General features: G+C 45.8%; 1 protein-coding gene across 2 annotated transcripts in view; it reads right to left on the bottom strand.

Annotated features, from left to right (window-relative positions):
• Window positions 1-12,014: 12,014 nt before the first annotated feature.
• Window positions 12,015-14,946, bottom strand: part of DOCK8 (dedicator of cytokinesis 8) — a 221,983-nt gene continuing 219,051 nt past the window's right edge. The window contains exons 47-48 of one of the 2 annotated variants that reach the window (XM_027105744.1): window positions 14,475-14,645; window positions 12,015-14,081 (exon numbers count right to left, since the gene is read on the bottom strand). In XM_027105744.1, the coding sequence (XP_026961545.1) occupies window positions 14,021-14,081; window positions 14,475-14,645 (232 nt within the window). In that variant the 3' untranslated portion in view covers window positions 12,015-14,020. The remainder of the gene's footprint in view (window positions 14,082-14,474; window positions 14,646-14,946) is intronic. The other variant, XM_027105745.1, reaches the window with a different exon arrangement.

Below are 14,946 nucleotides of genomic sequence, written 5' to 3'. Positions count from 1 at the left end.
GCCGTACTTTCATTCTCCTCCTTTGTACGTGCTGGCAGGGGCCACTGGTGTGATAGTCCGTTGGCTGAGTCCCATGAGGAGCAGGTTACAGTTTCCCTGTCCTTTCAGGGCTCTTTTCCCTCAGTCTATCTACCACCCATGATCTCAGCCTTGAACGGAGAAGCCAGGATACACATAAGTCATCTTTTCTCCTCCAACCTCTGTCTTGTCTTCTGATAGCACTCTCTTAGTTTGGAAAGGTAAAACAACCCATCTTTTCTGTGCAGCAAGGACACCCCTTATGTCAAACCTCAGTTCTCTGTACCCTTGGCTCAGAGCTCAGGTCTGATCTTCTGACCTTTGATATGTTAATGGGAGTGATAGGAATTTACAAAATCCTTTTCTTTTTCTACAACCTCTGACTTCTAAAGACTGTTTTCATAGAAGCTGAAATTTGAAAGTCAAAAGTTGGATGTGTACATTTTTTTCTTTTTGCATTCCTGCTATAAGAATCTCAAACCTCCCCAAGGCATAGAGATACCACCAATTGATCAGGGGAAAAGTCATTCACAGAGTATAAAAGAGAATAATATATTTAAAATATATTATCCTTATTACATTTTTTTCAGACTTTCCATGATGTCTTTTACCTGTTTACCTATCACCCAAGCTCCCTGACCACCCCTGCCCAAATTGCAAAATGGAATAATACTAATTATTGTTTATTGAATGCTCAGTGTCAGCCAATAACCCTATAGCTGTTCATAGCTCCACTGAAGAGATGAGAAATTGGGGCTTAGAAAGGTGGCTTGTACAATGTAACAGAGCTAATTTGCAGGAAAAAAACTTTAGAAATACCTTTCTATCTTTTTTGCTTTTGCTTACTTTGGCTCAAAAGTCAAGCATTTACTCCAATATGGCAAATGTAAAACTTAAAAAGACAAAAAAGAAAAAAATCCATTAAATAAGTTGGTCCTTAACACACTGCTTAGAAAATAGTAAGCTCTCAAAAGGAGGGCAACAGTTATTATTTATTAATATTATTTCTATTGATGTCCCAGGAGATGAGCATCTTAGTATATACAGATGAAAGTCCATCGTGGTCAAAATGTTGGTACAATTTGATATTTCCACAGCTGAGCAAGAAAGTAGGTGAAGTACTTTGGGAAGGCAGAAGCCCCTGGTTGAGTTGGGAACATGCGGCTGGCCTTCTCCTTTTCTTTAGGCTAAGAATCCGAGAGACCTGGGCTATTGCTCAAGCTTGGCCTACAATGTGGGGAGGCCACGGAAGGTCCTCTTTATGGTTTAGTTTCCTCATCCATAAAATGAGGGGTTTGGGGACTTCCCTGGTGGCCCAGTGGTAAGAATTCGCCTTCCAATGCAGGGGATGCAGGTTTGACCCCTGGTTGGGGAACTAAGATCCCACATGCCGCGGGGCAACTAAACCCGTGAGCGCCAAATGCTGAGCCCACACGCTTCAGCTAGAGAGCCCGTGTGCCGCAAACTACAGAGCCCACATGCTCTGGAGCCCATGTTCCACAACTACAGAACCCACGCGCTCGGAAGCCTGTGAGTCACAACTAGAGAGAAGCCCACACACCACAACGAAGAGACCACATGTTGCAACAAAGATCCAGTGTGCCACAAGAGACCCGACACAGCCAAAAATAACAAAATAAAATAGAAAGGAAAAAAATTAAAAAAGAAAAATAAATAAAATGAGGGGTTTGGAAATCACCAAATGGTTGCTGAGGTTTCTCCTAATATTAGGAATCCTGGGGAAATGACATCCTCAGAGTTGGGAAAGTCTAGACAGCCCCAGAGTGCTGCATTGTCACCCGAACACCAATGTCTCTCTACCTTTTGTCCTCCTCTGATCTCTCCTGTGCTCAACCCCAATTCAGGGGAGGAAGCTGAAAGAATGTGGCGATAGAGAGAGAAAGGGGGGAAGGGCAGCAAGAGGGACAACAAAATGCAGATGATGGAGAGTGTGGGCAAGACAAAAATTACACACATACACTTTTAGAGAAAGGACATGGGGGAAAAGGGAGGAGGAGTCAAAGAATGACCATTTACCTGCTTTTGCTCAGCAAATAAAACAACAGCAGAAACGTACGAAGCCCTCGTTCTAGGCCTGGCACCTTGTTGAATGTGTCACGTGGGTTATCTTATCTCATTTAGTCCTCACACATCTCATTTCCTAGACAGGTGAGAACTAAGGCTTACAAAGTTCATCAATGTGCCCCACATCTCTATCTTAGACCATTCAGGCTACTATACCAAAGTACCATAGACTGGGTAGCTTATACACAACAGAGATCGGTTTCTCACAATTTGGAGGCTAGAAGTCTACCACCAAGGTTCAGGACAGACTATGTTTGATGAAGACTCTCTTCCGGTTGCAGACTGCCTATTCTCACTGTATCGTCACACTACTGAAAGATAGTGAGAGAGCTCTCTGGGGCCCCTTTTATAAGGATACTAATCCCATTCGTGACAGCTTCACCCTCATGATCTAATCAGCTCCCAAATACCCCACCTCCAAATATTATTACATTAGGGGTTAGGGTTTCAACATATGAATTTTGGGGGTCACAAACATTCAGTCCACTGCAATCACTAATGAGTAAGAGGCAGGACTAGGAATTGAACCTCAGTGTCTTTGATTGTAGGGCTGTACTCATAAACACCAGCCCACACTGCTCTCCTCTGTGCTAGGGAATGTCGCTATGTCACTTAAGGCTGACTTAGCATTTAATCTTGATGTCATGGCTGACCTAGCATGATGAGTTCACCACCCAGAGGCAGACAGTCAGGCACCTACCTACACACTCACTCACCCCTTGATGACACTCAAGAAGGCTCAGCAAAGAAAATTCAAAACAGTGAATAATATAAAAGTCTTTTTTTTATTAGATGCCATCGTATAGGGACAACTGTTTCAGCTTCTTAATTAACTCTAGCTTAACTGAATGTTGAAATTAACTCTTGTTCCTTCAGATGTAAGTTCATTGTTTGGACACATTCCCAGATCATTCTCAGATGACCACAGATGCCTGAGGTTTGTTGGGGGATAATATACATATAAATAAGTGGTGACTACCCCTAGCTAACCACATCAAATTTTCTTAGTATCATCCCTATCAGAAAACCAGAGTAAGCCTCATTTTAGGGTACTTCTAAGCTCACCAAGGACCATAAGAATTACAGTAAAAGGTAGAGCTGTGGGCTTCCCTTGTGGCACAGTGGTTGAGAGTCTGCCTGCCGATGCAGGGGACATGGGTTTGTGCCCCGGTCCAGGAAGATGCCACATGCCACGGAGTGGCTGGGCCCGTGAGCCATGGCCGCTGAACCTGCGTGTCCGGAGCCTGTGCTCCGCAATGGGAGAGGCCACAACAGTGAGAGGCCCGCATACCGCAAAAAAAAAAAAAAAAAAAGATAGAGCTGTGATGTGATAGTGTCTCATTAGGGGTCTTTCACATGTGATCATTTCCCTAACATTTCAACTGTGGGATTTGTGAGGAAACTTGGGGAAGTCTGCATCAGATCCCTACCCAAAAGTCTCTGAGGTCCATATACTTTCCCTGGATCTTTCTTTGTTTCATTGTAGGGATATTATACAGATCTTGGAACCACTGAGACTCAGGTTCAAATTCTGCCTCTGTCATTTACTGACTGTGAGGCAGGGGGGCCAATCCCTTGCCCATGGAACTGCAGTAGCTTCTCCTGTCAACAGGAATCACAGCCCAGGTTATTTTATGGATCAGGTAAGCCTGCACACAAAACACACCAGCATAGGACCTGCAGCACAGCAGGTGTTCAGTCACTGTGAATTCTCTTTCTTCCTGTTTCAGTATGTATTACCGTATAACAAACCATCCTGAGGAAGTGGCCCTAAGGACTATGCATGCCCATTTGCCGTGAGAGCTTTAGCTAACTTACTTGAATAACAGCCAGGTGTTTGCTATGGTTCAGCCATCAGGGCTGGGCTCACCTGGAGTCACTAATGCACTCCTGCATCCCCTCAGGAGGCTCAGTTGGTCTCAGATATCCAATATGGCTTCACTCCCATATCAGGCACCTTTGCTAGGATGGCTAGAACAGCTAGGACCTGGCCAGGGTCCTCTCTTTCCACGAGGTCACTCCAGCACAGTGTTTAGCAGGGCCAGCTTCACAGGGTACAACATGTGTAGTCACACAGGGCCCCATACCTAGAAGGGTGCCTGCTTGGTTTAATGCTCTGTTACCACTGCCACTGCCTTGAAATTCTTAATACTTTTCTTTTTTTTTTTTTTTTTTAGCGTTACGCCGGCCTCTCACCGTTGTGGCCTCTCCCGCTTCAGAGCACAGGCTCCAGATGCGCAGGCTCAGCGGCCATGGCCCACGGGCCCAGCCGCTCCGCGGCATGTGGGACCCTCCTGGACCAGGGCACGAACCTGTGACCCCCGCATCAGCAGGCGGACTCCCAACCACTGCGCCACCAGGGAAGCCCGCTTAATACTTTTTAAATAAGAGACCCTGCATTTTCATTTTTACACTGGGTCCTGCAAATTATGTAGCCAGTACTTGTAGCCACATCTCTTTCCCCAAAGGCTCCAGGCTCCAAGAGGGTGAAAGAAGAAGCTGGAAAGCTTCTTAAGACTTAGGCCAGGACTCACACAGTATCACTTCACTGCATTCCACGGGCCAAAGCAACTCACAAGGCCATGCTGACTCAAGGGGAGGAGGAGTAAAGTCTCTGCAGCCATCCACCTCACGGCCGCTTCCTTCCTCCAGCATTCCCATGAACAGTCAGGTCCTGACAGAGCTCGTTTGGTGCTAAGAGGCAGAAACCCACCTAAGCTTCCTCATAGAAAGAGGGATTGACAGTAGAGAGTCAGAAATCTCCCAGAAATAAGGGTAGCCACACTTTAGGAAAGTGGAAATGAGAGTTAGAAACTCAGAGCCTGAGGCTATGCCTTGCCTCTCAGGGATCACGTTGGTTTCCTTGGTGAGTCAGCCGGGATCTGGGGGCCGGGTGGGTGGGTGGGGAGCAGGAACTTGGTCACTCAGAAGAGACAACTGCCCCTTCCAGGGGCTGTAGGCTGGATGGGCTCTCAACAAGGGGCTGTGGATAAGGTGGGCCATATAACCTGATGGAATGCTTGTCTTTATTTATCAACTATTTATGAAGGGCCAATAATTATGAGCAAGACCATGTCTGGGCCTATGGGGATATAATTTGGCCCTAGAGGACCAGCGCCCCTTCTTCTCAGTCACATAAAGGCATTTTTGGCTACCTCTTTTTTTTTTTTTTTGGCGGTACGCGGGCCTCTCACTGTTGTGGCCTCTCCCATTGCAAAGCAACAGGCTCCGGACGCGCAGGCTCAGCGGCCATGGCTCACGGGCCCAGCCGCTCCGCGGCATGCGGGATCTTCCCGGACTGGGGCACGAACCCATGTCCCCTGCATCGGCAGGTGGACTCTCAACCACTGCGCCACCAGGGAGCCCCCGGCTACCTCTTATTGAAGCAGAGGGAGGGGTGGGGATCAGCTTTCTTTTTATTGTTCCTTGGGCCCAGAGGGTCAGTTCTGGTTCTTGCTGGATGGCTCACCTGACCTCAAATGGCAACACCCATCTACAGTGGAGGTTTAGGAGAATGCATTCTCTTACTAAAATGTCAATTAGCCTCACAGAACGGCTGAGTGAAGAACCAGAAATTGTGACTTCATCTGAGTCGACTCTATCCCACTCCAGGGAAGATGGCCAACTTAGGCTCTCAGAAGGAGGGATTCCTACACTGAGAGCCCCATCTCTCTCACACAGCTCTCCTCAGTGTGATCCCCACCCCACCTCTCCCATTTCAGCCCCTTACAGTTCCTTCCTTCACACCCTCATCCAGTGTACTCATCCCTTTCTCAGGAAACCCCATCTACTTCCCCCCATACATACTGCCCTTCCTTGTTCCCCTCTTGGTGCTTTCTTGTAAACTCCGACATTTACAGTCTCCGCTGGTGCTGGGGTTCTCCTATGTCCAGTTTCGTTGGCTCTGAAAGACAAGGTTCCATCTAGCGAGTGGAAGAGACATTGGTGAGGGATCAGATCCCAGTGCAGTTTCCCGCCAGTGACAGCTGTGGGAGAGTATTTTCATTCATTACCTAAAACACAAGCAACTTCAACCAAGTGAACGTTCATATTTCTCAGTGACGACACAATCTAGTTTTATTTGAAGAAATGATATTTTTCTTTATTAATCTGACTTTGACTAGCTCCTTGTTAGCAGTAAACTTGGCATTATTTAGTTGGAGAATTAAAATTTTCTGGTGTCTAGTCTACATGATAAGAATCACCACAAGAACTATGAACAGGTCTGTCTTAATTACCCAGGACGGCTAGTGTCTACTTGGATAAGAACTTCCGGATCGTCAATCTCTCCACTGATAAAAAAGGATAGCTCCTGGGGCTTCCCTGGTGGCGCAGTGGTTGAGAGTCTGCCTGCCAGTGCAGGAGACACGGGTCCGTGCCCCGGTCCGGGAGGATCCCACATGCCGCGGAGCGGCTGGGCCCGTGAGCCATGGCCACTGAGCCTGCGCCTCCGGGAGAGGCCCCAACAGTGAGAGGCCCGCGTAACGCAAAAAACAAACAAACAAACAAACAAACAAACAAAAAAGGATAGCTCCTGGCCTCAAGGAACTTCCAATCAAGTGGAGCGGACAGTCTTACACTCAGATAAAACCAAAGAGTGAGGGGCCGATGAGAGATGGGCGGGAAAGGGAGGAAAGTTTCAAGAAGCAAGAGTGAGACGGGGATTAGCTTGCAGCTAGGTTCCAAGTGGGAGCTCAGGTGTAAAGGAGGGCGGGGACCCTTTCAAACTGCAGCCATAGCTGTGTGCACACAGATGACCCCACTGGAGTGGAGGTGTTCTCTCCGGGCAGGGGGCTGGGTCTTGTTTCCTCATCTGCAGGAAAGCCTGCCCGGCTTGCCCTCGCCACTGTGTGGGCTTGCCGTGAGATTCAGGGTTCAGGCAGGCGAAAACCAAGCCTGGGCACAGGCGGAGGTTCCTCTCAGGAGACTTTACTAGACACGCCCCCCGCCCCCCCCCCCCGCGCCCCACTTCCTCTCACTCTTCACTCCAGATACACATTTAGCTGCACCTTCTGGGTTCCTCCAGTTGGAGGGAACCCAGGAAGGAGATTTTAGCACTATGCCTATTTCCCATGATATTACTTTACTTGCTTCCCACTTCGACTCCACTATCAGGCAGCTTCACAATTCCTGAGACGAAGGGTCCCCGAACCTCCCCGAAGCCCTCCTTGACGCTGTGCAGCTTCTCCCTTTCCCAACTTCCGGCTACTCACCGCCAGACTGAAGCACCTTTCCGCCCCTGACTACAACAACAAACCACGCCCCCCCGACTCAATGCGCGCGCAGGCGCATTAACCACGCATTAGCCACCCTCCCCCGCCCCCGGGGGGATGTGGGCGTGGCGGGTTGCTTGATTTCTCTAAGCCGCTTTTAAATTGGGACGTTTGCTGGGGCGTCCTGTGCTCAGTTCTCGGTGGGTTAGGACCATTGAGTTTCCTAATCATTTTCTGGGCTCCACGCAATCCTTTTTAGAAACTTTTTGCTTGATATGCGTCTGGAGACATTCGCGTCCCGGCTGCAAAGCTGGAGCCTATGGAGTGGATGGAGCAGGCAGACAGAGCCTGGGCTTCTCAACGAGCAACGTCAGCTTAGTTATTCCAGATCTGTCCTGGCTGCCAAGTCCTCTTTTTCTTCTTTCTTACTATAAGGGAAACTTGCCGCTCAGTAGCTTTCTTTCAAGTGGAAGTCGGTGTGCTTTGATACCCTCCGGGAGCATTTACAGGCGGGGGACACAGGTGGGCTGTTGGAATCCGTGTATTTACCTTCTAGGGGAATGCACTGGAGACACGCTGCGCTAGAGGAGAAGGGAAGCCAGGTCAGATTGGCTTTCCAGGCGCCCCTGTGTGCCCTCTCCGTTCCACCGATTCCCTTTCTTCTTCTACCCTGAAGGCCCTTGCTTTTGGCCTTGGCCAGACCATGGAAATTGACACTGCAAGTTGAATAGACCAGGCATTTATTTTCTGATAAATCAGGCCTCTGTCCTGCCTGCACCTTTGGCCTGCTTTTGATAAATGTTGCCGGCAGTGAATACGACGTGTGGGGTTCTGGCTAAACTTTCTGGAGGTGTCAATTGTAAATAGTGTTTCCTTACATTTGGGGCAGCACTTTCGAGTTTCCAAAACATGCTCCATGCAGTAATTGTCTCATTGGATTTCCTCAGCAGGTTGGGAGAAGATGGGGCAACTCATCCCTATTCTGCAGTGAAAAAACCTGAAGCTCAGAGAGGTAGATTGACTTGGGCACAGTTGCAGGACTAGAAAGTACAATAGAAGAATAAGAAACCAGGACTTCTGATCCTTGGTCTAGAAACTTTTGGCAGTCACATAGTCTTTTTTGTTTGTTTGTTTTTTTAATCTTACTAATTACCCTGATAATCCTGTTGGATAACAGAACAATTTGTTCATCCATGTCATGTTCTCTTGTTGCATAAAGGAAATGATAAGGGACTAGAGAGCTGATTTCTCAGCTGTAACCTTTAGAGCTCTGCCACCTTGCTAATCACTCGCTTATCCTGGATACCAGTGATTTGCCATCTTCCAAACGTGTGGGGAAAATAGTAAAGGTGAAAGCCATTTAGCTGCCAAGCTTATGCCACAAAGATCATCATCAGACCAGGAACTGGGTTGGACTCAGTAGCATCATTCCAGAGAGAGCACTGCTCCCCCAAGATGTGCTGCAGCATCAAGGCCTTAAGGATAAGGAACGTGGACAGCTCTCCAGTTTTCAACCAAGGCTGTGCTACATTTCCTTCAGTAATCCCATGGCAGAAAATGTAGTGACCATCAGAGCTTTGGCTTTTTAATCAGGCTCTGTGATTCTTATTAAGGATAAGGTCTAGGGTGATTCAAGGGAAAACAGCAGAAAAGGGGGAAAAATCCTCTTAATTCTTGCCCATGCATTCATAATAGGTAAAGTCGAGAGGGAATAGAAGGCCATTCCTCCGGGGCTAGTTGACCTTAATTGTCTGTCCTCTGTTAGGTGCTTTTAGCCGAGAAATACAGAAGAGGCACAGTCTGACAGAAGTCATCACTGATGGCCACCTTCATTCAGTACTTTGGTCATTTACAAACATTCATTGAGTGTCCACTATGGCCCAGGCCCTAAGGATGCCATGATGAGAGACACAATTTTGATGCTTGACTTTTTCCACGCAAACCTACCATAACTTATTCTATTTCCCTGTTGCTCTCACTTTTCTCCCAGTGCCCTTCCCAGCTGAGTTCTAATGCCTGATCATTTGTGTCATTTTTGGCAAGACACTCCAGAGGATGTATTACTGGTACAGCAAAACCTTCCACTCCCATCTGTCCCAGTCCCCACTCTTTCAGGATAAGCCCTAAGTCCTCCTTCATGTACTGTATATCCCTTTCGTCTCCCCTTCTAGGGAAGATGCTTCCAGGTCAATGGTTGTGTACATGATATGAAATAAACTGTAATCCTGATCTCCATAGAAGTTCCTTCTTCTGAATGCATTTACTTTAAAGCAATATTCTGCAAGGAGCCCCCGTGGTTTGTTACGCTTCTTTTTCCCTTTCTTCCTGGTTCCCTGGGGAACCACTGGCCCCTCTATCGCTAGCCCTGTGGTTTGAGTTGGTATTCATTCTGCTTCTCCTTAGAGGGGAGAACTTTGTTTAGCCTGAGCCATCCCAGAGTGAACCCAAAGAATTTGCCTGGGAATTCCGGAACACAGACTCTCTTTTCTTTGTGGAGCTTGGTGGTATGAAGTTGTGAGGCTCAGGACTGCCTCTGTCATGACGGATGAGCCTGGAATTTCCAGGGACCACTGTTGAAAGCCTGGGGACGGAGCCGAACAAGAGAAAGCAGAGAAGAAAAATGGGCCCACGACATGGTGGGTAGGCCCTGAATGCAGCTGGGTCGGAACCAATTCTACCTCTGGGTTAATCTGTTACGTGAACCAATTAACTCCACTACCCCCTTGGAAAACACTAATTTGAGTTTGGTTTTCTGTTCCTTACCAAAAATTGCCGGCTAAGAACTACCCTTAGGCTAAGGCTTCCCAAATGGTGTGCCGTGGTGCACCTGTGAGCTTGCTTATAGATATACCTGAGCTTGATGGCCCTAGCCTTTGGGAGGGACTCAGGGCAGCCAGAGTGCCAGGGCTGGTCATCTCTAGCAGCAAGTAGCTTTGTCCATTTATCCCAGTGAGACAACAAATGCAAAATTTTAATGTGCCCCATTATGGTGATTTTAAAATGTGTTCAAAAATTCTTTAACACTCCTCCATTCCAAAGGTAGAGCCTACTTCTCCTCTCCTTGAATGTGGACTGAATTTAGTGACTTGCTTCTGAAAAACAGAATATGGCAGAAAAGAGAGTATGACTTCTGAGACTAGGTCATAAAAAGACACTGCCACTTTTGCCTTGCTTCTCTTGAACTGCTCATCAAAGGGGAATTCAGTGAGCACTCATGCAGTAGGGGCTGAGGTCCACAAGCAGAAGAACTGAGGCCTCCCATCAATGACCAGCACCAACTTTGCAATGTTATGAATGAGCCACCTTGGAATAGAATCCTCCAGCTTCAGTCAAGCCTTCAGATGATAGCAGCTTTGGCCAATATCTTGATTGCAACCTCAAGCAAGACCTTAAGTCAGACTGCCCAGCTAAACTAATCCTAATCCACAGGAACTGGTGAGATATTGTTTATTGTTGTGTTAAGCTAATGAGTTTGAGGGCTATTTGGTATGCCTCGATAGATAACATTTATACCCAGAATGTGAAAAAGGTTGGGAAACACTGTGGACATACCCAGCATTCTGGAATAGAATAGAACCTTTAGTTTCAGTTTTGTTTTTTTTTTTTTAAATGATTCTTAGTCAATAGCAGCTTTACAACATTTGAGATAACAAGCATTTAAAAATACATTCAAAGCAAAACAAAAGCTCCCTGTGTTTGAAAACATACTTGCAAACCACAATTACCAGTGAGCGCTCTAAAAGTTTTTTGTTTTACAACTAATCTATTGTCATGGAAAGGACTTCTTACTGAATAGAATTATGGAGTTTAAGACAATGTGTGGCAAGACAAACCCAAACAGGTCTATGCAGTATATTCATCTTTCACTTTCATGAGATTCTTAAGAGCTGGTGACAGTTGCACCCTTGACCTTGCTAAAGGAAAAGAGGCAAGAAGCTGATCAGATTTCTCCCATAAACTTTCATTGAAGAGTTTTCCAAAGTAAAATCAAGAGGCCTACCATGGCATAGAGGTTTCTCCAGTCTTCAGGATTCAAAAGGCCTCATGTGCTTTACTCTTAGCAATGTTTGAAATGCTTCTTTCTTAACCCCGTATTTAGGATACACAATCAGAGGACCAGTGCCCAAGTTCTTTGTTTATGCCGTTACTTATGTAAGTGCAGCAATGCCTCCACTTCATTTATAACTGTTACATAAAGAACAACTAAACTATCTGGAATTGAGAAAAGAGCCAGGGTTAGCCTAGAAAGAGTATGAGCTAAACCAGTGTTGACCAGTCCACACTTGCCAACTCCACCAGCTTCACTTCTAGGTGAGCCCATGGGCTCTCAGTCAGAGTTCTTTCTTACTCTAGACAGTATTCTTCCTACATTGGTTATCTATAGTCTGAGCCCACAGATCAGAGGCATCACGTTATAAAAGTTGGAAGCTTCTAGCATTGTACCATCCAATACAGTAGCCACTAGCCACATGTGGCTATTGAACACCTGAAATGTGGCTGGACTTGAGATTAAGTGTAAAGTGTAAAATCTCTAAATATAAAACACATACATACAGAGTTTGAAGACACAGTATGAAAAAAAGAATGTAAAATACCTCATTAATAATTTTTCATATTAATTACGTGTTGAATTGATAATATTTTGTATATATTGGGTTCAATGAAATGTATTATTAAAATTACTGTCACCTGTTTCTCTTCCCGATTTTCTTTAATGTGTCTACTAGAAAATTTAAAGTGACATATGTGGCTTGTATTATATTTCTACTGCACAGTGCTGGTCTAGAAGCAGGCCTATTCACACTCATTCATTCATTTAATTATTCAGCTTATGCTTATTAAATGTCTTCTGTGTGTTGAGTTCTGGGCTAGGGGATAGAAATGCAACAGTGGACACAGCCCTTGCACTTGTGAAGCAAGTGGTACCCACTGCGGTATAAGAGAGACTGAAATCAAAAGTGACAACACGTATCTAAAAGCAGGGGACATTTAATCCAGAATATTTTAGGTCATAGGATTATTAGGGCTTTTAGAGTTCAAAGCCAGGCCTACCTTACTTACCACCTAAGGCTTATTGTTTGAGGGCAAAATATAATAGGTGTTGATAATAATGGCCACCCTGGAGTCACTCAGGAAAGGTTACCTTCCACAGGGCCTGCTCTAGTCTGCTGTGTATTACGGCTACAGCCATACAGATGCTCTTCCTCACTAAACTAAGAGGCTTTGGAGGGCAGTGACAATGTGGTTTGACCTTGGTCTCACCCAGTGTCTCCCACACAGAAGATACTTAACAACACATGGAATTAAAATATGTCATGCGTACTCATTTAAGAAAACAAACATATCATATACTTTAGAAAGAGTTCTGCCCCAAATGCCTAAAAAACAAAAAGTTTGCCCCTTAAACTAGTAAGCTTTAGTAATTTAAAAACAAAACAGTCCTCTTTCAGAATATAAGTTCATGCATACCTGATGGTGTAAGCAAAAAGTTCTTGGATATCCAAATTAAATTCTCTCTCATGACCACCAAGATTAAATATTATATACGAGGGGTGACCCTGGATAGCACTGTTTGACCAAGGCCATGATCATGCATCTTTCTTCTTCTCTGAAATGCTTTACAAAAGTCATGAGTTGTCGAAATAAAAAACACGAGTTGCAAAGGGAAACATTTTGCTTGCAATTCTTATTACATTTTTAGTACCAGTCAAGGTAATCATTCATATTAAAAAATATATAATTTAATTCTCAAATAATAACTTTGTTCCTCTTTCTCCTAAAGTACACTGTCCAAAGAATCCTGAATATATTCTTTAGTTGATGTACACATGCACAATGTTCAGAAATGAAAGTAGAAATATTACCCTTTTATAAAAATAAACTTGGTCCCAGAGAGGATGAGAAAAAGAGCAAGCAGGAGCGAGCATAAGAAAAAACGCAAAGCTTTGGAGGAGAATTGTTTCAATTTAAGTAACTGCAGCATCTGCAACTTTGGGCAGGTCACTCAGAGTACCATTATCTCCTAACTCAGTGCTTCGAGTGTGCTCCTCTATAAATGCATGTTAAATTAACCACCTAACAGAACAATAAAGCAAAAATAACTATACAACAATTAGTCCACCGTTACCAAAAGGGTAACAAGTTCACAAATAATTAATTGATCCCCACATTTCCAGCCTTCAGGATCTTCGGATTTCTAGTAAGGCCTCTCCTCACAGTTTTATTGGAAATGTTTTGTACTCCAGCAAGGTCACCTTCCTTTCCCATAAAGAGGGGAGGAGAGAAGTTCACTCTGAATAGTTGGTGGACAACTTGTCCATTTTCCCTTGGGCAATTTGGGTTTATCTAAATTCAGGTTAAATTCAAATACAGGCGGGAGGAAGTCATCAGTTCCTGACCACTCAGCAGGAGATGCTGTTTATGCTTTGTTTTGCACAATTATGTGAAAAAACATGGCTTAATAAATATACAGGCACCCCTGATTAACCATCCTCCACCACCTCCATCCCCCAAATGCCCCAGATCTGCTCAGACCCCATTTGGGTGTAATTCCCATGGTCACTTGGATCCCAAAGCTTCCAGAGTGCTGTCTGGCCAGGGAGCATGTGGCATGTCCTGTGCGGCAAATGTCCTGTTTTAAGTTCCAGCGGGTCCTTCTCCAGGGTCACAGGGCCTCCAGTCTTCATGCGTGAAGATAGCTTTTCTTAGCTGCCCTGTGACAACTGGGTTTCACATTTCCTGAAACTAGATCTGTGGAAGGAGTCTCTGAAATTAAGGAGGGAGAGAGGACAGAAGTAAGAAACATCAGTTAGCCTTTTAAAGAGGAAAATCACTCACTAGAAAAGTACATCAATCATGGAGAACTCAGTAAAGTAAGTAAGTATGGGAAAGTGTGGCCATGCCTTCGCGCTGTGCCGGAAGAAATACAGGCAGTAATTCGGCCCTGGGAAGATGGCTGGCAGAAGGCCGCATGGAGGGGCCCCGGAGAGGTCAAGAAGGCACAAGGGCAGCGGGATGCAAGCAGAGCAGATCACGCTTGGGTGGCTTCTCTGATTCCAGGGCCCGCTCCCACACCCAGAGGTTCTGCAGTTCTGATTGCTGGGCCTCAAGCGCTATCCTTTATCCTCTGGGAAGAGGCCTCCCCTGCCCTCTTCTTACCTCTTATGACTGTCAACTCTGAATATCGGCTTGTAGAGTTCTGGAATTTTCCGCTCTATCATTGGCCTGAGGTTCTCTCTCAGCTTGTTGTAGTTCTTTTTGAGTTCCATCTGGTACTCTCTCTGGTCTGCTGTGATGAGACGCTTGTTTTTCTCTACGGCTTCACCGCATCTGAGATGCAAATATCAGGGTGGGGAGAAAATGAGGTTGCATTTCATACAAGTTTTAAGTGCTTACAAATTATATATATATATATATATATATATATTTTTTTTTTTTGGCAGTACGCGGGCCTCTCACTATTGTGGCCTCTCCTGTTGCGGAGCACAGGCTCCGGACGCACAAGCTCAGCGGCCATGGCTCACGGGCCCAGCCGCTCTGCGGCATGTGGGATCTTCCCAGACCGAGGCATGAACCCATGTCCCCTGCATCGGCAGGTGGACTCGCAACCACTGCGCCACCAGGGAAGCCC

The sequence above is a fragment of the Aethalodelphis obliquidens genome, unplaced genomic scaffold (genome assembly GCF_003676395.1).
Source record: "Aethalodelphis obliquidens isolate GAN/ISIS:26980383/991018 unplaced genomic scaffold, ASM367639v1 scaffold7, whole genome shotgun sequence".
Lineage (NCBI taxonomy): Eukaryota > Metazoa > Chordata > Mammalia > Artiodactyla > Delphinidae > Aethalodelphis > Aethalodelphis obliquidens.
Note: the sequence above shows the minus strand (reverse complement) of the source record. Positions and strands in the feature narration are given on the sequence as shown.